At 31.8% G+C, this 25,073-nt stretch overlaps 1 protein-coding gene across 1 annotated transcript in view; it reads right to left on the reverse strand.

Annotated features, from left to right (window-relative positions):
- Positions 1-25,073, reverse strand: part of LOC129224867 (kinesin-like protein KIF13B) — a 47,284-nt gene that overhangs the window by 8,240 nt on the left and 13,971 nt on the right. The window contains exons 5-20 of the mRNA XM_054859416.1: positions 23,766-23,877; positions 19,596-19,703; positions 17,304-17,434; positions 15,467-15,537; positions 14,025-14,085; positions 13,271-13,426; positions 11,333-11,463; positions 9,962-10,125; positions 7,494-7,628; positions 7,269-7,417; positions 5,969-6,117; positions 4,437-4,571; positions 4,186-4,269; positions 3,870-3,932; positions 2,743-2,889; positions 1,620-1,745 (exon numbers count right to left, since the gene is read on the reverse strand). Of these exons, the coding sequence (XP_054715391.1) occupies positions 1,620-1,745; positions 2,743-2,889; positions 3,870-3,932; positions 4,186-4,269; positions 4,437-4,571; positions 5,969-6,117; positions 7,269-7,417; positions 7,494-7,628; positions 9,962-10,125; positions 11,333-11,463; positions 13,271-13,426; positions 14,025-14,085; positions 15,467-15,537; positions 17,304-17,434; positions 19,596-19,703; positions 23,766-23,877 (1,922 nt within the window). The remainder of the gene's footprint in view (positions 1-1,619; positions 1,746-2,742; positions 2,890-3,869; positions 3,933-4,185; positions 4,270-4,436; positions 4,572-5,968; positions 6,118-7,268; positions 7,418-7,493; positions 7,629-9,961; positions 10,126-11,332; positions 11,464-13,270; positions 13,427-14,024; positions 14,086-15,466; positions 15,538-17,303; positions 17,435-19,595; positions 19,704-23,765; positions 23,878-25,073) is intronic.

Below are 25,073 nucleotides of genomic sequence, written 5' to 3' on the forward strand. Positions count from 1 at the left end.
TACCAACTAACCCCGGTCTTCCCTACTTGAAATGGAATATACGAAATGTTCACTCTTTAGGTGAAGTGTTACATATATATATATATATATATATATATATATATATATATATATATATATATATATATATACGTATATGCTAAATTAATCTTACGCCATATCAGCTGGAAGATTCATAGATATTGAAATCAGAGCCGTAAGTTTGATGGAGTTTTTTGTTTCAATAAGTGATACTTGAAGCGAATATACAAAATGTTCATTCTTTAGTTGAAGTGTTACATATATTTTTATTATTATTATTAACCTTACTCCATATCAGCAGGAGAACAGAAGTCGAATAAAAAGCTTTATCAGATAAGACCTAAGCAATATTTCAGTTATTTTATTAAGTAACAACTCATTGGGCTCAAAGATTATTAGTATTTTAGTGATTTGTCAAATAAAAGCAATTTTTTAGACCAAAATATTATATAATATTATAGTTATTCACTTTTAAAAAAATTAGGCCTTCATATTCACAATGTTAGAGTCATTGCATGAGTAAAATCAAATCATTAGACCTAAATGACAATATTTTATCCATTCAAAAATAAAAATTCATTGAAAAAATATCAAATTAATCTTTGGGTCAAGCCTTCCTACTTAGCTTGGGTCAAAGCTTCCTAGTTAGCCTTCTTTTATTTACCTTAAATTTTTAGCAATATAGATTAAAGTTACATAAAACTACTGTATATCAATAGATAGCTTGAAAACCACTAACAATTCTGTAATGGTTTGTCCCTGCAAAATACTCTTGTGTGGCTGGTCAACCAATTATATAATTAATATTTTCCCTAAATAATCTTTTCATGGAAAAAATCATCTTAAGTCAAGTCTCCCTATGGGTCAAACCTCCCTAGTTTCTCTTACATCATGTCATGTAATCAAGTTTTGTAATTATGAGCATTTAAATTCTATGAACTTAAGGACTAAAAATTGACTTTATGCAACTAATTACAGTTTTTAAACTTATTTTAAATGTTACAAACATTATAAGCACAAGGATTACGTTCAAAAAGAGTCATTTTTTCCCATAAAAGACTCAATACAGGTTCTTGATTGTTCAGCAAGTTTTCTGCCATCAGTAAACATTTTTGATCCGATATTAATTTTAGAAGTCAATTTTTCAAATAACAAAGTAATTATCCTAAATAATTCTTTACAGTAAATTATTTGTAGACTTTTTTGGTCATCTGTAATCAAATTTATCTTTTACCAAGACGTGAAGTAAACCGACCGAGACATCGGGATTTTGTCTGAAAACCGAAACGACTACAATAGGAGATGCGCTCTTCCACGTATACATATGAGTTAAGTGATTCATCTGTTTAGTGTTATTAAAGCTCAATTTCATTTGTGTTTAGAAATAAAGTTAATAACATGTGATTCTACGAATAATCATGTATCTTTTTCGGGAGAAGTTGTTGATTTAATTATGACTTCAGAAATTGTATCAAATTCGTTGTGGAGCACTTCTAATGTGCATAAGTACAAAATAGAAATGAATAGTGTCTCGCTGTATATTTAAATTTTGTTACGAATGTTAAGGTGCTGTTATTCAAGCAATCTATTTTTCTTACCTGGCGTGTGACAGGAGTAAACGAAAACATTTTTTTGTGATAAAAATCAGGATTTGAAGTGTCTGAAACCGTTTCTGTGACAGTTTCAGCTTCGTCAAGATATACCTTGTACTTACAGTTTACATCCTAAAAAAGAAAGCAATTGTTTCCATTCAATAGTACACTTGATACAAAATATTAAAGAAAAACAATAAAATACCATTTAATGGACATCCTTGAAATGTATGTCCTCTTTAACAGACATAAATTAATTCCCAAGATAAAATATCACAAGACTAATATTTTTTAAACTATTGGTTAATGCTAATTTTAAAACATATGCATGGGAACTAATATTAGAGAACATGTTCGAACACTTCATTTATTTATGGAAAATTCTCAGAAGAACAGAAGATTTTTTATGCAAAGAAACTTAAACGTGAAATTGTATTACCTTTAGGTGTAAAATTTTACTACCGTAAAATCTGTACCTCAGAGCCAGAGGAACGTAAGTCACATTATGATAATTTTACAGTGGAGAAGAAAAACTTTTTTTTCTGGTGCATACAAAGGATGGCACGCGCGCTCTTTTAACCCTGGTAAAAATTGAAAAGGATGTTTTTGATATGAATGACGTTCACATGGCGAGATACGGGATGCATATAAACAACCTTTATTCTGCTAGAGACCACTTAAAAATTTGAAAACTGCTGATTGGCCACCACGTGAAAACGTCATCCATCTCCTGTTTAGCTTGTTTTGACCGCTCTAGTTATTATTTCATTTCGAAACAAGACTTGTCTTCTAGACTTTATTCGAGGGGAGGGGATGAATTAAAAACATATTCAGATGTGTATCCAAAATTTCCGAGGAACAAAATTTGTTCAATACGTTGGATGGGGAAAAAATGTCCGACCCATTTGCGTCGACAGGCCAATCAGGAGTCTCAAAAGTATTACAAGGTCCCTAATTGAGTAAAGGTTGTTTATATGAGTCCAGCATAGATCCCTATTTGTTGACAAAGAACGAATACTAGCGAGCAAGTTTTACTGTAGACAATTTTTTCAAAATCGCGTAGTAAGAGTTCTAGAAATGCCAAATTCGAGAAATTTATAATGTTTAAAGTTTGAAAATTTTTTATTACCGTAAATCTGCTAGGAATACCACGGCAACCATTAATTTTTACAATAAAGTAGATATTTTTCCCCAGAAGTTCATCAGGAGTCTCCACAAACTGGTCATCTTGTTCAGTATATTCTCGACCATCATCGGAACAAGGAACTACTTCAACCTAGAAAAAGGGGGAAAAAATAACCACTTTCCTCTCAGGTTTAATGCATGGTTTTGATCGTAAATTATGTATTTGTTTTGAATTTAAAAACACCTTCTCGTTGAATTTACGTCATCTAAAAGCCATTAAGTTAAACGTTTTACATATTTAACATAAATTGAACGCAATTAAAATGTTTTACTTGTGTAAGAGACGAAGAAAAGGAAATCTTAACGATGATGTTGATTTTTCCCTTACATTTTTTACAGTGATGGTAAGGTAGAAGCATGGGTTTAGTTGATGTTATAAACAGGGTGGTTGGCAGGACATTATTGAGGGGGATTCATTTCATACCATTTTATGGCGAGATAGTATCGACAAAGGAGTATCAAATTATGAAAGAAAAGCATTTTCGAAAAATAATGGATTGATTTGGTTTTAATACTTAACTCCTCATTTGTAAAAAAATAATACTTAGTCGAACGACGCAGAGAATTTTGCATTTTAATGCTTTGTTTAGTTGTTCAAAAATTCTGATTAAAGAGTTAGTAGTGTGGCATCCTTCTGTATCATGTTGAAATTATACTTCCATCCCAATTAAAAAATCATTCAAATTCAAAGTTCCTTTAAAAATTATGAATTTAAGAAATACAACTCCTAACGCGCCTTATGAAGGCGTTTCCTCTCTTTTTGTAAGAGACTTTTTAAAAGTTTAGATATACTAGTTAAAAAAAAAAAAAAAAACCGTTCGTTTCGTCTTTGCTACCAAAAGTCACTAAAAGTCGCTGATGTGCTAATGTTTTTAAAAAGTTTCGTTTTGGAGGTTTTTTTTTTGCCAGCATAAATAGATTCTTTAACTTCTAAGAAAATGATCGTAATGCGTTTTTAATGACCGTATTAGCTTCCTGCTTTGAAATTGTATTAGTTTTTAGTTAATGTTAAAATATTGATTAAGATACCAATTGTAATTACAAGAAATGATTTCAACAGCTTCAACTTACGTTGATGATTCCTACTTCACTTCCTTTGTAATTTATTATTTCAAGTTGTTCCTTCAGTTCAACCTGTTTAAAAGAAAAAGAAAATTTTGACACATCATTTTCTTACACATTTAATTGCAATTTCTATTTCAATGAGAAATGATGGGCTGTACATGAAATTTATTATGCATCCTTGATAGCTTGCCCCGTCCTTAATTAAAATTCTTATATCACAAATACACAATGCATTATCTCCCGAAAAATTCTGTAGAAACTAACAAAATGATTTCAACACGAACTCTACATTTAAGTTTTATGCACCATTTCTACTACTTACCATAAACGACAAAGGCTGGAGATACACCTGAACTGTACCTATTCGAACTTCAGTGTCAGGATCTTCTAAAAATGGGTCTCTTTCCTGAAAGTATGTGACAGTATAGGTACTTTCTATAACGAATGTTTGAGCTTGAAATTTCATATAAGTTTGTTAGTACATCATACAAGATTTACTATTTGTTATAATGTCACGAAAATTACAAGTTCACGGAATTTTATTTACCGCCTTGCAGCCTATGAAGCACTTACTGGAGGTAAATCCCAATCTTCATTTGCTTCGTAATTTTGATACATTTCTTTCATTACGTATAACCTGTTGAGGAATTTCTGCTTCGGCCATTCATATTCCTGCCGCGTGTCCAAATTTTTCATTTTTACATACACCTATAGAAAATTGAATAAAACACTGTAGTATTTTAAACAAAAAATTGTATAAAAATTAAAAAAAAATGTCTTCTTAAATAGAAATATTTCAAAACAGTTTTAAATCATCAAGCAATATAGAAGTTTTTGATTAATTAAACTTTTTTTTCGGTAATCTTTTCGGAATTATTGTTATGTATGCTTATAATTTTTTGGAGTTTCTTTAACATTAAAAGAAGAATTTTTCGAGTTAAAAAAATCTTCTACTAAAAATCTCAGTGGTAGATTGAATTCGAGGTAAAATAAAGCTGAACGTAAACAATTTGTTTTGTTTATTAGTTGGTAACATTCTATCATCAAGTTTCCTTGCTAATTGACTCACAAAATTAGTTAAAGAATTACATCACATGTCCAAAATTTAGGGCTTCCCACAAAAGCGTTTGGAAGTCCCTTTTCCAATGCGCAATACTAATACTGCATAGTGCTTTCTTTAAAATAAATATTGATCAAATTGATAAAAATCAAGTTAATAAAGAAGAAAGTAGTAATTATTGAATACATATGTTTCGGAGTTATACAAAGAGTCCTATTTTCAATGCGTAAGTCCTGAGTTTATGGGAAAGATTTTAGTCAGGGTGTTCTTTTATTCATGAACTTATAAAACATGAAATAAAAAATAAAAAAATAATTTTTTTATAGGCATACTGCATTGGAAAAAGAGTTCTTTGTAACCTCAACTTTGCACAACAAGAACCACAGAAAAATATATACACATGAAATATTGCAAAATAGTTGTCTAGTAAGGAAAGAGGGAAGATCAAGAAATTTTACTCATAAGCTGAGGTGAATAATATTTTCATAAAAGATACTGAATATGCTAGCTGAAAATAGAACCGAATTTAAAATTCAATCTAATGAAATAGCTAATAAATGTTGCTGGTTTAAGTAAAAGAACATATGAGGTAACTAGAAGTTAAAGAATTAAGTGGACATTTTCAAGTTTTGAATAAAATGCGTAAGGTCGTAGGTAGGTCCTCATTGAAAAGTTTTTCTAAATCATGCTGTAGCAGGATCTATCAGGGAGTACAATCTCTTGCCCCAAGGCAAAGGAGAGGTTCATCTACTATTTTTTACCAATCATCTCCAAATTTTTAATTTTGCCACCTACATTCCTTTGCTTCTCAGTGCCTGATACGGACAATAACATTATGTATGAATTATTCATAAGATATATACGTTTCTTTTCTAGCGTGGCTTTTTGGTTAATATGACCCAACATTTTGTGATTTCGATTCTTAGGTAACCTGACTTATCATTAAATATAAATAACAGAAATTTAGATGCCATGCAAATGTTTTTTACGTGAGGATTTTTCTCAATACTAATATGAAATATAGTTGAAAGTGATTACGCATTACCTCAGTAAATCCTGAAACTCTGCCAATCATCTGTGGAGAAACGAGCATTATTTCAAATTTTACCCTTTTGTCAAGTTCTTCACTAATAGAATTTGCAACCTCCACTCCTGGCAATACCTCTAAAAGATCTTTGTTTAAAAGAGCACTTTCTGAAATTGAAAAAAAAATGTAAACTGTTTCAGAGAAATCTCAATATAGGAGAAATGTTATAAAAGGAAATAAATCCTTTACACTGTGCTTTCTGCAAAAGAGCAGTTTCGGAATGGGAAGAACCTTTTTGAACCATCATAGTAAAAGCTATTACCTAAAACACTACAGAGTAAAAACCGACATCAAGGTGGCCAAAGAAAATTAGTAAGAGTTAGTAGATGTTAAACGTTTTACTTTTAACATCTGCCAATTAACTTTTTTACAGACAATTTATTGTCTTTTTTACGCAACATATTTCTGGGATTTACAACTAAATTGTTTTTGAATCTTGTATTGTATTTTTATATACAGGGTGTTTATAAAGTCTTTCTCTGATAAAGAACATTGATTTAAAAACATTTTAAGATTTTACGCATAATTATATTTTTATTTTTATCCTTATCAGGTAAATTTTTCTATTGTTAAGTAATTAGCTAAAGACCTATAACTGGCGAAGATCGAAAATTGAAAATGTCGTCTATGACAGAACAAACTCACAGAGGAGGGAGGGGGGTTGAGTGACAATCCATCAAAACTTTAATTTTTTACATATATTGCTCATCCTAGTATCTGTACCTCAGGGCCAAACTAACGTAAGTCCAAAAATTGTAATTTTCTGTTTATTAGTGCATTGTATGCAGAATTTTATTCCGCATCGAGCCATGTAAACGTAATTCTAATAAAATATAATTTTTAATTATTTTTCAGTGTTAAAAGAGCGCGTGTACCATCCTTTGCATGTGCCAGACAAACGTTTTCTCTCTCTCCTGTAAACTAGCGATTATGTGACTTACGTTGTTCTGGCTCTGAGGTACAGATATGACCGCTTATATTCATATACTAGTGGTACCCGCACGGCTTTGCCCGTAGTTGAAAATCCTCTAAATTTTCTCAGCATTACGAAAGTTGTACACGCAAGTAACGTTGTGAAGGAAACTTTTTGAGAAAAGGATCAAAATAAAAGAAGGACTAAGTTTAAATCTGAAGTTTTTTTCGTGAATTTTTCTTATCAATGTAAGACTTTATAAAAATCCTCTAGTCTACAATTTAAAAATATAAACATTTTAAACTGATAATCGCTTATATTAAATGGAAGACAAAATTTGCCTACCTCTTGAATTATCTCCTGTAAGATTAATGCCCGCTTTTGCTGCAATTTCTTCCTGCGCCATTTCGTAAGTAATTTCCGGATACTTCTTACCACGAGTAGCGTTCTCACTATCTTGAAAAATGTAAAGCTGGGTCGTTCCAAACATTATCCTGTAATTTTACCACAAATGAGAGGGTTTTCATTGACATTGTAGAACGATTGAAGAAAAACAGTTAATATCCAAACCTGTCATTGTGGTTCAACACGGACTGACTGACAACAGCTTCACCGTTTAAAAGTATCCTAGCTTCTGGACATCCCTTTTCGATGATGATTTGACCCTCGTCTTGAACGTGAACCACCGCATGATTCTCCTGTATGCTACAAGGAAAAGGGAAATCAGAGGAATATGTTTTGAAAATGAAACGACATTGCAACGGAATACCAACCGGATCAGAATAAAAAAATCAAATATTGTCCGTCGGCAGAAGGTATATTCGGCAGAAGGTATATTCGGATCATAGCATTTTGTTGTAAAAGCAGCGGTTTTTAAAATGCAAGAATAACTAAAATGGCATCAGATAAGTGATGTAAAATACACTAAGACTTTTTTGCAAATTAAAATGCACGCCCACGTTAAGGCTGTCTGGTTATCGCCTTTAGAAGCGCGTGGATTGCGTACCGATCACCCCCTGCGTAAAATGGAACTCTGCGTTCAAGGGAGCGCAGCGAAGTGCCTTCCAATGAAAAACGGACAATAGCTATGATAAAAGCAAGTAAGCAAGTTTTTTCTGTGGGTCAATCTCACAAAATGAGTGTTTGAGGACAAGAAGTTCAGAAAAAAAACTAAAGTGCGCATACATAGTTGGATTATTTCGGTACCTCAAAGCCTGACAAACGTAAGTCCAAAAATAGTGGTTTTTTGGTTTGTACTTCATTGTATGTAGAATCCTATTCCGCATTGAGCCATAACAAAGTAATTCTAAAAAAAAAAAACTCATTTAAAATTATTCACCAGTGTGTATAAAAATGTGAGTCTCAACCTTTGTATGCACCAAACAAATGTTTTTATGCCCTTCTGCAAAGTAGTGGTGTGACTTACGTTAGTTTGAATTTGAGGCGCAGATTTTATGTGTATAGGCATAACTAAAAATAAATATGTTCTGAAAAGCATTTACAACGTTTAACTAAATAAGTGCATGTGCAATTATTCAGCACCAATTCACCCCCAGATATACACAGTGTTCCGGTTAAACCTGCAAAACCTCTATTTTCGCTACCGTTAGTCCTAGATGTATACTTAAAAGTGCAAAATTGTTCAAAATCAGATGCAGAGTTAAGATATTGTAAGTTTAAACCAAAAATAAAAATGAATTAAAAAAATACAAAATTTAAGGTTTTATACGGGCCTTTGGTCCGCTAATTTATATTTAGAGAGATAATATCCACTGAAAAATATTATTAACACAAAAAACTTGACATTTGTACGGCCAAAAGTCAAGGAGATATTCGAGTTTAAAGTTTTAAGGGACCATACAGTAGATGATAGTGGAACTTATCCGCCCTTTCAGAGCAATGACAAGATGTCGAAGAATAAAACAAAGTATTTATATTTTTCATTGCCATTCAAAAATAAGTGCAAATGTTATGCCATGATACGCAAAAACACACTACAAAACGTTGAACAATTTGAAAAAACACTCTACATACATACGTAGAATTTCAAACCCTTAGTTGTCGCTATATTTTCCCTCAAAAGGTGTTATTGACGGCTAGTCTAAAGAGGTGTAAGTCACCAAACACCAAAAAAGCTGCGTTTCATATCTCGGTGAATGTTGGTCGTGCTAATGTTAAACTTTTTGTGTTAGAATTATTTTTTAATGGATATTATTTCTCTAAACATAAATTAGGTGACTTAGGGCCCGGGTAAAAAGTTAATTTTTGTATTTTTTGATTCATTTTTATTTTTCCTTCAAACTTTCAATATCTTAACTCTGCATCTAATTTTGAATATTTTTGCAACTGGAAGTATGCTTCTAGGAATAACGGCTGCGGAAATATAAGTTTTGCAGGTTGGGTTGAACCGAAACACCCTGTGACCCTGTATACGGTACTTTGAAAGTCAAAAATCTGGTAAATGTCAACATTAACTGGTGAATATTCGCATTCACATACAAGACCAATGACAGGCCGAAATTTTTCGATACATCACCGAGGAAAGTCGATCATCCCCAATTTCGATCCTTTCATAGTTACATACAGTATACACACACATTGCTACGTATTTACGCAGAGAGTTCCTGGATTGAATCAATGGATCTGTCTATATGCGGTGGCCTGCTTAAGCTTTTTTAGTTTAGCATATGCATTTTTTCATAACTTCATCTGCGAAATAAAAACAATATCTTTCTGAACTTGCTACACGTTTCGTTAAAAATAATTCACAATTATGTGCCAAACCGTTCGGTTAAGTTTTAGTGTAAACTATGCTATCTATCAAGTAAAACATTCAGCGTTACTTCTTCGAAGTTAGTCATTTCATTAAATGTTTCATTAAAAACAGAGCAATAAAAATGAATAATGTTGAAGCTCTTCGAATTTTTTATGTATTTTTTCCGTAGCATTTTGATGTTTTTAGCCTCAATTATAAAACAAATTTCAAAGAATTGGCGTGAAATTAAGAATTTTAAATTTAACAATGAATTTTTACCTACCTTGGTCCCAGAAGCATGATATCAGCGTTATCTTCTTTCCCAATGATATTAGCTCCATTTTTTAATATGTGAAGTATTTTGCCAGACAGTTGGGGATCGAAGTTTAAATTTGATAAATGAGGATGCTGTTTTTTCAATTCTTCGTGTTTCGCTCTGGTTGCATCCTAAACAAAGAGAAACTTTTTAATGCTTACCATTAAACCATGAAAAAATCTAACCAAGTAGCAATCAAAGGAGCATAGTAAAAACATGTTTCTGAACACATAAATTATTTGCCCTCGTGTCCCCATTATCAAAGTATACGGTCTTAAAATCTGCAGAAATTTTACTGAAAGGTTCCAATTTTAGCTAGTTTTAGTGATTAATGGAAGACATCTTTCACACCGTTCGCCTTTGCAAACGGTGAAGGTGCAGTCTACCGCCACCTGCGGGGCAATCCGACTTGATACTTTCACCAACATTTTGTTATAGATCTTAATACTTTAATTTAACAGAAGTAAGCACATTTTTTAATCTTTAAATTTGATATAAATATACTCCTGACACAGTATAATTTTCATCAAATAACTTTGTTGCTTAAAATTTAATTTATTTGCATGCGTCACAAGTGGGACATTCAAAGTCAAACTCTTGTAGTTTGCTGTATGCATTCCTTAATTTTTTTTTGCTCTTTTAATATAGCAATGACGAAACATTTGACATTTTGGAAGCTAAGATTCCAGCCTAAAGGAAACAAGCTCATTAGCTGAGAAATAAGAAGTTAAACCGTTGAAAAAAAAGTATATGCCCATTCCACTGAAAACGGTCGTTTTTTTCCGCACATGACTGTTCCTGTATTTCATTAAAAAAAAGTAATTTTAAAAGTATTGACGAAATTTTTTTTTGCTTAAGAAGTCACACATACGTTTATGATTTCTTAAGCAAATAATTCTTTGTTATCCTTTTGAATTATTATTTTTTATGAAATGGTATGAAGCGTCACGTGCGCGAGACAAAATGATCGTTTTCCATGGAATGGCGCGTAAGTTGCTTCAATTTCTCGCCAAATCTTTAAATTTGGCTTTTTTTCTTTTTTTTTTTTAATTTCGGCTGATTTTAAGGCTTTATATTTCGAAAACGTGGGCGTTTAAGTTTTTACTGGGTGATTTTCGAAAAAATGTTCTGTGCGTAACGCAATGTTTTCAATTTTTTTTTAGCTAATAAAGCCATAAAAAAAAACTGAAATTGGGGAATAATACATGCTTTAATATTCTATCAAAGCATAACAAGTAATACCATATTTATTTAATAGTTACTTGAATAAAATAAAAAACTTAGCGTTACGCACGGGACATTTTTTCGAGAATCACCCTAACACTGTTTACTACTTACTGCTTTTTGAGCTTGACGTGCAAGTTTTAATTTTTCTTCGTAACTCTGCTTAATTTGTTGCATTTCTCTTTCGTTTTCTGCCATAGCTGCTTTCATTTCCTCTTCCCATCTGCTCCGTCTCCTAACTACCTCTGAAATTATGTACTTTTTACTCAGGATGAAAGTTTTTCGTTTAAAAAGTAACTGATAGCCCCACTTAAAAATATTTGAGCTTTAAGAAACACATATCAAAAGCACCATAGAAAAGCATTTGTATTTCAGCACTAAAAAAGTCCCTTTCCCAATATATAGGGTTACAACAAATCATTTATTCGTTTTCGATTGGACGCTAAATATCTTAAAGTATTGCACATAAAATGATGAAGAACATATGAGGTAGTCAGAAGCAACGGGATGCAAGTGGCAAAATTAAAAATTTGGACATAACCAGTACAAATGGTAGGTGAACCTCTCCTCTGTCTTGGGGCAAGAGATTGTACTAGTAGTCCTGGTAGGTGCTGCTGTACAGCATGATCTAGAAAAGGAAAATCAACGGAAGCCTACCTAGGATCTGATCTTTAAACGCGTTTTACTCGAAACTTAAAATAGTCCACTTGCATCCCTTTTGCTCTTCTCACTGCCTCATATAAAAATAACACAAAACTCATCAAGATTTGGAATTACGTTGACCAGGTGGTACTAAGAGTGCAGCATTTTTAAAATGGCGACAAAAAATTAAACATTTTCTTAAAAAATTTTTTTTTTGTGTTACAGTATGCGCAATGCTCATCTGTTCTTGTAGTGTTTTGGGGACACATTAATGATCTTGTTTAAAAACTCTCTCCCCTATTAACTCCCTTGCTGTTGGCCAGTCCCAGAATTACATGTTAAATGGTTAAATGGACGAGATATCTCGTCAAGAACTGCAAGGTGGTTTTAAAAGCGTTAGAAGAACCCAAGGGTAGCCCTCATGACCATTACCAGGACGGCGCTGAAAAATTTATGGGGTGAGTTACTCTACGAAATAATCATCACTGCCACATGGTAGCAACCCTGTAATTGTTAGTTTGATTAAGACTGCTTAATATCTTTACTTGTGTTGATATTGTCACAAAAAAAATAATTTAGGAATTTGAAAATATTTTTCTTTATTCATAAACAGAATAATAATTTTGTTGGCTGAAATACGAAATTTGGAAGGAACAGTTTGTCAAGCAGCGCTGCCGAAATTCTGATATTACAGATAGAAAAATGCTTCAAGTAAAATATAAAAGGAGAAAAAACAAGAAAAAGAACTAGACAATAAAATTTATTAAAACAAATGTAAGTGGTGATAACTTCTTGAGCACACAAAGTATTCTCAAGAGCTATTGCAGAATCGCGATAAGATTCCTAAGTAAATTATTTTCAATTTTGAAAATTTTTTTTTCATTTTTTTTTAAAATTAGAGTGATCGATGAAATAGACAGACCATTATACAACGTATCTTGTGAAAAGATTTGGAGTATCGTAGTGTCTAGAAAGTTTGTTCTAGTTTTTCTTTCCCCTCTACGTAGTGGTCCGAAAGTTGGCGCACCCCACTTCAAGATTACAAAGCATCGGTAGAGCACCATCCATGTCATAAAACAGGTCAATTCTGTTCCGTGATCTCACATATATTTCGCTTACTTTCGAGGATTCGCATATGTTTCGCATCAAAACATCTGCGAGAATATAGGGCTGGATTTACGTTTTTTACGACATGAATGGTGTTCATACCGATGCTTATGAATTTCAAGACTTCAAGGTAACTGTGCCAAATAAACATAGAACCGTAACTAACATAACGTTAAAAATAAAGGGGGAAGGGTTTCGCCCACTTTCGGACCACTTTACAAAAATGCACTGCCTAAGTCTGAAATTGGGTTAAAATGGTGAGACCATGTCCTAAGTGATGAGTTTTTAACTCTTAATACTTACCATCATCCGTCATCCCAGGTTTGATTGGCACATTCAGGACACCCCGTTCGAGCATTTTCTTCAACTTCTCGTTTTCTGCCCTAAGCTCTCGGATCAAGATTTCTGTTGGATCTTCATTGATGGTGGCAACGGTCTTAATTTGTTTGGCTCGATCAGCTGTAGGAAATATTTTCAACTTCTTAAATTTGCACTTTTGAATGATAAATTTGAAATAACACATTCAGTTCAGGTCATTCAAAATATTCTCAGCTCATATTTTGTGTGCCGATGTCGTTTTATCAATCGGAATCACACAATTCAGTTAGCCTGATATTCAAGTATATTGTAATTGAATTTTCGAAAGCGATACTCTTTCACAGAGCAGTAAGAATCTTTTCATGCAGATTGGCAAAGTCTACAAAATGTGTTAAAAGAACAATCGCTGCAATAGCCTTGCCACTGTAAACACGCCAAGTAAAATTTTTTAATCAATATAATGTAAAAAGAATAATCAGATAGAAATCCGAGCTTTCAACTCTTTATTGAACTATTTCAATAAATTAGTGACATTAGATTCAATTTGGTAAATCAGATCCAATGTGTCATTTTGTTTTCAGATAAAAAGTATTTGGGTTTCCTAATTGGACGTGTCCTTCCTATTCTATTATTTTGATGTGTTGAGAAGATTTTATAGCATTATGCAATTACTGGCTTATGCTATTTCAAGGATGTTGTTTTGAAATTTATTTTTAGTAAAAAGAACGTTTTTATTTACCATATCGCAATGTCGAAAGAGTTTCTTCATAGTTTATATCTGCAGGACTAATGCAAGCAACCTAAAAATGAAACTGTTATTAGTACAGAAAGAAGTTATACAATAATAAATATAAGTTATTTTGCAGTAAGTTACCGCCCTAAGACAGGGCCTGAGGCAGAAATACATAAAATACACCGCCAGCTCAGTTATTATTTGGCTCTCATGGATCCTTTAAGAGGTTTTCCTCCTCCAGCTCAGTTACTTCCTATTCCGGGCTGATGAGTGCAAAAAAAGCACGAAACTGCAGTCCTCGAATGAATAACTGAGCTGGTGGTACATTTTTTGTAGTTATAAGCTAGTTCTAAGATATTGCTTAGAAATAATCAGTGCAAGCTTATTTTTAAGCAATAATCTTGCATTGCGATATAACTGCAATGAAGTTGATTATTTAGTGATATAGAAAGATATATGATGTTTGAAACACTTTATTATAAGTGGCTTTGTTGTTACTATTTATTACTTTTCCACAAAATATCAATAATTTTTATTTTCGTGATCAAATACAACATCATTGTAGTAAGTTTTTGAAAAGAGTTATATTAAAGCATAATCGTAAATAAAGTAATAAAGTGCAAAATATAACAATTCACTCTGTACTATTTTTTGTAATTGACAAATTAATTTTGAATGGCCTAGTTGATCTATGTTCTATTTCATCTTATCGGAGAGTCTTAAGTTTTTTTTTTTTTTTTAGTGCTGGATATCAATCGATGCAGTAAAAATATTCCACCATTTATCATTCTATACCAGAACAAAAGATATCATGCTCTTCAAGAACTTATTTTACAGGTTAATAATTCATTTACGAGCGTTTTAAAAGCATTCTAAATTCTTAGTAGAAAGGTATTTCAGACTACGGTCATAGCATAAGACAGTTCATAAAGTTTTAAAGTTCGTTCATTTTTAATACTGTCTTGGCCTAGAATGGATCATATTAGGATAAAAATTGCCGTGCTATTTCAAGAATATAACGGTTCCTTTTCTCTTAACATTTAGTATAAAATATGAATGGGTTTCAAAACAAATAAATAACAGTAGAGACTAAAAACAGAGGGGGGGGGGGTCTGCTGAGTGACCAAAGCAAAGGAAATGTTAATACATATTAATTACTTAAGGTATTGGAATCTCAAAACAAAGATAGATAAAAATTTAATGAATATCGTGCAGTAAAAGAGGGGAAAGAAAAATTCTCTCATAATGTTTAATACATGCAAAATATTGCTTAAAAGATTTTCAAGTAACATTTTTGTATACTTACATTTATTTATTTTTTATAACTGCTCGAAACAATAACAATAGAGCTTGGGTTACTTAAAAACTTAAAAAACTTAACTGCAAAATAGCTAATTTTAAAACAATTTATTTGAGTGGATTGAATATTGCAGGACTTGTTAACTTACCATTACAGTTTTACTATTTCCTCCTAAAGCGTTCATCAATAAGCGGGTAAGAACCGAATCCCGATAAGGAACTGAAAAAAGGAAAAAAAAAAAAGAGAGAGAGATAGAGAGAGTGTGAGAAGGAAAAAAATATTTCTCCATTTGTATTAATGTAAATTTCAGACGTAACTATTGAGTAGCTTTTCAAAAATTATACCGCTAACCATTTTTTTCTTGTACATTTATTATAATTATAATTATAATAATTATTATTATTTTTATTATTATTATTTTGGTATTTAATTTTTCAGATTTTTTAAAAAGGCTGTCGTTAAATGCTGCCCCGCTTTTTCACCATTTTGTGACAAAGCGTCACACTTTATTCCACAAATCCCCCCTCATAACATGTCACACTATTCTTCATAAGACTATTTCAAAAAGAAGAAAAAAAAAAAAAAAAAAACACGTGACGTCACGCTTTTTGTTACCCGCTTACTCCCCCACACTATTGTCATTGATTCATTGATTATCGCAACTTCACGAAACCTCTTCCTACCTCAAAGCATGACATCATTTGTGGACAGCCCCTAAGTAAGACTTTCAATTGATTTATGGATGTGTCGAAAATATTATATTATCGATCAGCAAGCGTTTTGTATATGTATCATTTTTAGATGGTCATACGAACACATATATTACATCTATTTTTTTGACAAATACCTTCTTTAATTATCTTTCATTTAGGTTGGAATATAAGTTTTTACGTTTTTCTGCAATTTTCCGACAACGAATTAGATGTCAACGAATTAGGAGATGACAACTTCAGGAGAAGTATCAAGTTTCAAAACAAAAATAGTGAACATTTTAAATTCAAAACTTCGTTCTTCAACCACTTGCACATCAGTCACTTCCTCAACATTATTGTGAGAGCTGACACTGTTATTTAATACTAGAAAGTCACCTGACAAGTTCTGACGGGTGAAAATTGCTTCTCTTCATATATATTTTAACGAAGCAATTTCCTGTTTGATGATATTTGGACAGTTGAAATTTTAACTCTAACTCCAATGGATTAACCCTAAACTCCTGTAGGTAGCTTTCATAGTTGACCATTTTTTCGTTTTTTCATTCCCCTGAAATGACAGTCGTACCAGTAAAACAGTTAAGTTACAGGATCGAGTTCAGCCTTGTCACAATAAAGCTTTTCCATGCATGTCATACATTACCAAAACAATCAAATTATTATGCCGTGGCGCGAGTTTCATTGTTGAAACACGCGGGTCACTCGATCATCTGCTATTATTTATATGAGGATTCTCACGTGTTGAGTAAGTTACTGTTAGTTTTACTTGTAATTCTATCTTTTATACGCATCTTCTTTGAATCGCTTCTACGTTCGGGAGGCGCCCTCCAAGGCTGTGAACCACATTTTTTAACAACTATCGATTTTGTTAATGATTAAACAGGAAAATTTTAATTACACTTATAACATTTTCGTTTTATTATCCATCTTATATTATTGATCACTTTATATCCACAGAAATATATATATTTTTTAAAATTTATGCCTAGGGAGCTGGAAAAACTTTCTTAATGGAGATTTGTGATTTATGGAAGTCTTGCATATGAGCCATCAAACATTAGTCCGCATTAAAAATTAAATATAAATTTATTTGCTCTGTTTGCTATTATATGCCGAGATATTTAACTAATCAAACTAAAACAAATCGACGCAGATTCCATCTAGAGATTAGCTTCCTCAAAATGAGTAAACCGTATTGACGAAAATTGCTTCTTAAACTTATCGCAAAAAGTCTCTAAATTTTAAAAAAAAATGTAATTTAGCTGTTGTACTTACCTCTTATATTTCGGCCTGTTGCTCTCTCGGCCAAAGAATGAATGCAGTTTCCCAAACAAGATAAAGATTGATTAATTGCCGCGCTTTCTTTTAAGCGATCTCCCGTAGCACCTGTTGCCGAAGCACGTTCACTAAACATGAAGAAAAGTAACAAACAATCACGGAAAATTTTCATAAAAATTACTTAACTGCAGAAAATGATGTGCAATCTTTCGCCTGTTGTCTAAAATCTGATGCAGATTCAAAAATGTAAGAAACGTCATTATTTATAGCAAATGAGCTCTCAATTTTTGGTATATCTAGGACAGCTAATATGCTCTAATATAATTTGATTTACTCATTCCTTATAAAAATATGTATAGTTCTTTAGATCGTGATAGTTACGTAAATTAAAATTTTGAGGAATTCCTTACTTCTTGATTGCATCACATGAACAGAGCTAGGCAATGAGCACTAAAAACGAAAGTGTTTAAACTTTAAAAAATTAGATCGCATTTTAGCATAATAATGATAACCTGTAAGGGAGAAAGCAAGCTTACAAGGTATATTTAAAATCGAAAGTCTTGAAACATTTTTTCGAAAAAGGTGTCATAAGTATGAAAAGAATGTTTGAACAATTTACTCAAAATATAATTTACATCGCAATTTTAGGGATACCAGGCACGTAATTACAATTATGATAAATTAGCTTTTGAACAAAAAGTTGAAGTTAATTTTTTGAACTTTTCAGAAAGTAAATTGGTTTCCATCGAATCGGTTCTGGATGTGACGACTTTTCGTTTGCTCTTAAAGTTTTGCCCTTACTACGATAGGCAACGCCACATTCATGGAAAAAAAGAAAAATACATTGAACTCGTTTCTGATGAATAAAAGGTTTCGCAATAAGGGATTGCAGTTTTGAAACATTATTTATTTATAAATTTTTTTCCGTTTGGGAACTTTTAGAAACATTTTTTTTCATACTTTTTTGCACCAAATATTGTTGGAAAAGAACAATAATAAATAGAAACACATTTTAATTTTGACAATAAATAAATTGTCTATGAAGTAGTAAGAAATTTACCCATTTGGTATATCAAATGATGCATACAGTCAAAAGGTTTAAACATATTTATTGAAAAAAAAAAAAAACTAAACAATATCATTAATGGATTATATAACATGGCGGCTTTTCCGTTCATGTATAAATTTGAAAGTTCTTGCAAATAACTTCTGCAGGGGAAAAATGCTCATTTAGACGCGAAAAGATTTATTGTCGACGAATAAAAAAAATCAATAAGATGCGGATAGATTTATCACTTGCAAGGAAAAAAAAAAGAAAATGTACATCGCTTTGAAAAACTTAAGATTTTTCCTAAAACTTTAGATAGAGGAAATATTTAATGATGATGACTAGTTTATGAGCCTTCTGTACAGTCAGGGCTTAGTTTGCATAAGAGCTCATGGAAGTTTTTGCATGTAAAGTGAAATTCAAGCTATTCAGGCATTAAAATAGGGGATTATATAGGGGGGCTTAACTAATTGTGATTTGGTACATTTGCCAATCAAATATGAAGTTATAATGATTAAAATAAATGACTAGTATATATATATATATATATATATATATAAGTTGTATTTATCCAACTTAAAGTCAGCACATTTGTTTATTAAACATAAAGTGAGCCTCCGTTTCTAAAAAAGAACGTAGTCCACCAAATTTTTTAAGTTTTTATTCTTCATCAATTGGGAAGAAATTAGATTTTACTTGTTTTTGAAAGCTGCGACGTTGGCATCAGTGCTCGTTAAATGTGTTTTTAATTATTTTTAAAACTAAGTACTTTACTAAACTACGTACGCATGCTAAAATGTAGAATATACATTTGACAATGAGTTATGGGGCCATTCCAAGTAAAAGTCAACCCTTTGTCTCGCACGTAACGGTTCATATACTTCATTTAAAAGTATTAACTTTAAAGGATAATGACGAAATTTGTTGTTTAAGATATCCCACATAAGTTTGTAATTTGTTAAGCAGAAAAAAATTGTGCATTAGTATTTTAAAGTATTATTTTTAGTGACATATATTGGGCGTCACGTGCGAGACAAATGACCATTTTCCGTAGAATGTCCCTTTGGCGATCACGTAAAAATGACTCGCTTGTCCACCAGTCGATCGCGATCGACTTCATACAGAACTCTGGTGTATAGTAATCATGTAAGAAGCTCTTATCGATTTGCACCACCCAGAACTTTGATGTGAGTCCAATTGTATAGCGAAAGTAATAGTTTGTTGTCACAAGAATTTCTTACCTTCCTGCTAAATCTACAAGATTCACAACAGAAGTCTTGGCAGTTTCTTGACCTTTCACATTCCTTGATTTTTGTACCAGCGTTATTCCAACAATAGTGTGCGCTCGGCTGAAAGTTACAAAAAAATGTAAATATGCCCTTGCACCATAGGACGATAATGATTATTTTTGAGACGTGGCTTCCTGAGCAATATAGAAAGATTGCGTATTATACAGGGTGTTCCGTTTTAACCTGCAAGATCTATATTTTCGCTACCGTAAGTCCTAGATGTATAATTCCAATTGCAAAAGTGTTCAAAATCAGATGCATAGTTTAGATATTGAAAGTTTTAAGCAAAAATAAAAATGAGTCAAAAAATACGAAATTTAACTTTTTATACGGGCTCAAGATCTTCTAACTTATGTTTAGGGAAATAATCTCCATTGAAAAATATTACTAACACAAAAAACTTGACATTTGTGCGACCAAATCTCAAGGAAATATTAGAGTTTACAGTTTTAAGGGACCATGCAGAAGATAAAATTGGAAGTTATCGCTTTTTCAGAGGAATGACAGGTTGTCGAAGTAAAGGAACTAAGTATTAATATTTTTCATTGCTATTCCAAAATAAATGCAAATGTTATGTCATGTTAAGCAAAAAACACACTACAAAACCTCAAACAATTTAAAAAACCACACTATTTGCACACATATAATTTTAAACCCTTGTTAGACGTTATATTTTCTCGCAAAAGGTGTTATTGACGGCGAACGTAAAGTGGTGTAAGTCACAAAACGCTGCGTTTCTTATCTCGGTGAATATTAGTCGAGCTAATGTCAAACTTTTTGTGTTGGAATTATTTTTCAATGGAGATTATTTCCCTAAACATAAGTTAGAGGGCCTGGGGCCCGCATAAACAGTTATATTTTGTATTTTTTGACTCATTTTTACTTTCTTCTATATCTAATATATAGAAGAAAGTATTGGATTCGTGCAAATTTTCGAATTTCGAATTTTGACGGATTCGAACGTTTTGAGGTGTGCTGAGTCCATTTCGACTATTTTTGGAAAATGTCTGTCTGTCTGTGTGTGTGTATGTATGTATGTGTGTGTGTGTGTATGTATGCGTGTGTGTGTGTCACGTCTGTGTGTGACCAGTTTTTTGTGGCCGCTCTACAGCAAAAACTACCGCATGAAATTGAACGAAATTTGGTACACATATGTGCCCCTATGTGAACTTGTGCCCATTGGTTTTTGGCGCGAATTCCTCGAAGGAGGGTGGAGCAATGGGACGTTTTTTGAGTTACGCGTGCTTGCTATTCCTCAGGAAGTAGCTGGCGGAATCAAACAAAATTTAGTCCATATGTTGCCCCTAACAGGAGCAGGTGCTGATTCAATTTTGGTGTCAATAGCTCAAACGGGGGTTGAGTTATAGAACGTTTTTTGTCGTCAATTGTGACTGCTGTATCTCAAGAAATAACGAACGGAATCAAACAAAATTTTTTTGACAAGTAGCCCTTAGTGGGTATAAGAGCTGATTTTATTTTGGTGTCAACAGCTAAAAAGGGGGTAGCGCAATCGCCCGTTCTTTTTTTCCATTGTGAGTGCCCTATCTCAAGAAGTAATGCTACGTTCTGGTTGAAATTTGGAATATATGTGAATCCATACGTAAACAGGCTTTGGTTCAATTTTGACTCCAATCGTTCCAAGAGGTGTTGATTTTTTTTTTTTTTTTTGCGAATAAAAATAGTTTTATTAAAGCAACAATAAGAAAGATAAATCGTAATCGATTGTCGTCTGCGTATTTCTCGTGATTTTAATTGTATGGAAATGATCGGAAATATTATCTCAATGATTTAAAATTTTTAACTGTTGCCATCTTATGTTTGTTAATAAATAAAATATTTGTAATTAATTCAAATAAGGCTTTTAAAGTAACTTTCAATTTTCGCTCTTTGCTTTGCTTTTACAATAATTCAGACATTGGGATGGTCGTCAAGTTTTTGCATGTGCCATTTTGTTTTTGTTAGGAACATTGCTTCCTCGTCAAGCATGGGGAGGGATCAGAAAAAGGAAAAATATAGAAGAAAGTTTCGTGATGGCCACAACATACTAGTTATTTTTGCTTTAACCTTTCCACATCTTAACTCTGTATCTGATTTTGAACATTTTTGCAATTGGAAGTATGCATCTAGGACTAACGGTTGCGAAAATAGAGGTCTCTAAAAGAGGTCTCTATAAAGAAAATTGACAACCTGTTAAGAATCACAGAAGATTTTCTAAGATTTAAGAAGAATGCCGGCTTGGAAATGTACACTTTAGATTTCATTTTCAACGTGCTTGTGTTTGTGAGAAAGAATATGAATTCTATTTCACAATCGTGTTTATTTTCTAACATCAAAAAGGAATTTTTTTCAGGATTTACATGTAGTTTGATGATGTGATATAGGTGCCTATACTTGCTTTGTACTTGAACTTTGGTTCTGACTCAAAGGAGGCATAACTTTTGTTGGATCAAAAAAGGTTTATGTAAGCTACTTATATGATATCTAATAATACATATGGTTTAAACAAAGTGTGGTAATGATCATAATACTTTTTTCGCTGAGATACAGACAGTTAAACTGTTGCAAAAAAAATTAACTGTCTTTATCACAGCCTTGATTACTGTATTGTATTTACTGTCTCTAATTCAAAATATCAAATAAATTCTTGTTTCTGAGAATTAAATATGAAGTTAAATATGAAGTAAGCAATTTATTGACTTCCGTATGAAATACTTATAAACAACTATAAAGTAGCAATGAAACATGTTAATATGAACAATGTCAAGAGTAAAATTGGGACTTCTTTGATCGTAGAGTGATCGAACGGAATTTAACTTTTTCTTACAGACAACAACTACTCACCTAGCTTAAAAACAAATTAAGCTTTTGAAATGTCAAATAAAAAATAACTAATGAAACAGCAAGTTTTCGAATAGAGGTTTATTCAAATAAGGGAAGATTAAATCTTAATTCTTTTCATGCAATGATATCTCTCATGTCGGAGTTTTAAGCTGGTAAGCCTTTTAAACTGAAACGAAACTTATTTTGTGCTAGTATTTATCATAAGAAATATAATCACTAAATACATTTTGAATTTTTTAACTTGAGAAAAGGTGAATGTTTCGAAAGCTTAAGGACGAATTTTGAATAAGTAAAATATCAGTTGTTTAGAATTTTCTTGGTTATAGTCCAATTTAAACGTAGTCTGAAAACAACAGTTCACGAAAACGTCTAGTTACAAAACCAGGTGTTAAAAAAAAGAAACACACACACACACGTACACACAGGAGTAAAAAAAAAATAAATACAGGAGTTGAAAACAAAAATCTCACGTTCTGCCCATTTGTTTTTTTCCAAAATATTTGTTTTTCGTTAAATAATAAATACAGGAGTTGAAAACAAAAATCTCACGTTCTGCCCATTTGTTTTTTTCCAAAATATTTGTTTTTCGTTTGAGAAACATTTGATGTATGACTTCATTTTTGTTTTCTTTTTAAAATTAGAAGTTTTTTCTAATTATTTACAGATAGAAAAAAATTAGACTGATCTAGTTTAGAAGAAAATCGGCAATATTTAATTTTTATTTTCAATCTTCCAGTCACATTATAAATAAATTAATCTGTTTTGTCAATTTTGCGCAATGTGCTAGCCTGTAAAAAAAAAGAAAAGGAAAAGTATTGATTATGCAACTTATAATAATGCTGTTGGTAATGCTACCCGTACTTTTTTACAGTGGTTATATAGCAAAAGCATGAACTGAGCTGGTTTTAAAGTGAAACGGATTTTTGGAAGTTATTTTTGACCCGATGGAAAGGAATTCATTTCAAATTGCTTTGTGACATGATTGTATAAATAAAAAAGTATCACATAAAAAAAGAAGAAAAAAAAAAAACACTTTTGAAAATTCATCAATTGCTCCGCTTTGATACTAAGTGCCTTAACTAATTTTGTTTCTATGCCGTCAGCTGTAAAATCTAATGAAACTGACCAGTGAAAGCATTCTCAAAGTAAAATTGACATCATTTCAAAGCAAGGCTGAACGGCCGAATAAACAGTAATATTACAAGAATCAGAAAGATTTTAAGTTACTGTCGCATAAGAATTGTAGAGTATTATGCTTATAAATCTGGAAATGGAACTCACCTACTTGTGGCATTCATGTTCGTTGAGGCAATGCTGCGGTTTGTGGTTCCAAGGTCTAGCTGAGCTTCGATATCTTTATATGTTGTTACTAATGTCGAACTTAAGCCCTCAGCTGCAGAAAAATTTTGAGCGAGAAAAAAATATTTGGTATTAAAAGGTATGCTAAGAAATTGTTTAAAATTATAATAAAAAATGAGTACAGACATTTATGGCAAAATTGATCCATGCCAATAAACTTTGAGACGCGTCAATTTATTTAGTATATTTGATTTTGAAAAAAAAAAAAAAAAAAAATAGAAAGTGCAGTGCTTTATTCTCCAGGCAAAGGTAATAAAGTAAGTTTTTCACTTTTATTTAAAAAACAAAGAAAAAAAAAGACAATAGTTTACACCGCATCGTTGAATAATTCTGAAGTTACTGTGTTTTTGAAGATATTTTTGATGTTTTTAAAAGTGCTGTTCCTACATTTAATATCCTATACAATGTTATAAATGATAGACATCTTGCAATAAGAGGTACTCATGGGGAGTTTTTAAAGTTTAGAAATTTTATTTGATACTTACTAATTACTTTACTTTTATTCAAAAAATTTACTTTACATTCAATTTCTGATGTAGCTTGAAATATCCTAAATTGTATGTTAGCTTTAAATCTGGATAGTAACTCATTTTAAATGGATTCAATAATAATTATTTCTTAACTTTACAATAGTTTAAGAGTGTTCCTTCAATCATTTACAAAAAAAAAAAGATCAAACTATTAATATATCAGTGGGACCGTTTAAAATAGAGTAGTTATGGCTCAGAGTTACCCCAAATGACTGTAAACACTCATATCTTGCAGAAAACGAAGCGAAATTCCTTGGTCATATTGAATATCCTGCAATTATTTCTCAAATCAGTGATTCAAATTGTTAAAACTGTTAGTTTTATGATAATGCGAGCACCATAAAGCATTTCGGTTGAAATTTATAGTTTTAAGTGAATAATTTTTTGAGTGAAGAATTTTCGAAAAAATTTCGCAATAAGAAGTCACTGCAGATTATTTATAAAAATATTTAAAACAGCCTTAAAACGAACGGGTACATATCTACAAGATACATTACGCGATCATTATTCATTTTTTGTAAATAATGAGATTGCGTTTAAATCTTTAATGCTCAAATTGTCAAAAACAATTAACCCTCTCCTCTTGGTCTAGAAACGGAATTGCGAACGCAGGAAGTAGGGTTGACCGGGACACATTTACGAGGATTCTTTTTCAATGAAATTCCAAAATTTTATGTTTTAACTTAGGAAATTTTACACA

The sequence above is a fragment of the Uloborus diversus genome, chromosome 1 (assembly GCF_026930045.1).
Source record: "Uloborus diversus isolate 005 chromosome 1, Udiv.v.3.1, whole genome shotgun sequence".
In the NCBI taxonomy this organism is placed as follows: domain Eukaryota; kingdom Metazoa; phylum Arthropoda; class Arachnida; order Araneae; family Uloboridae; genus Uloborus; species Uloborus diversus.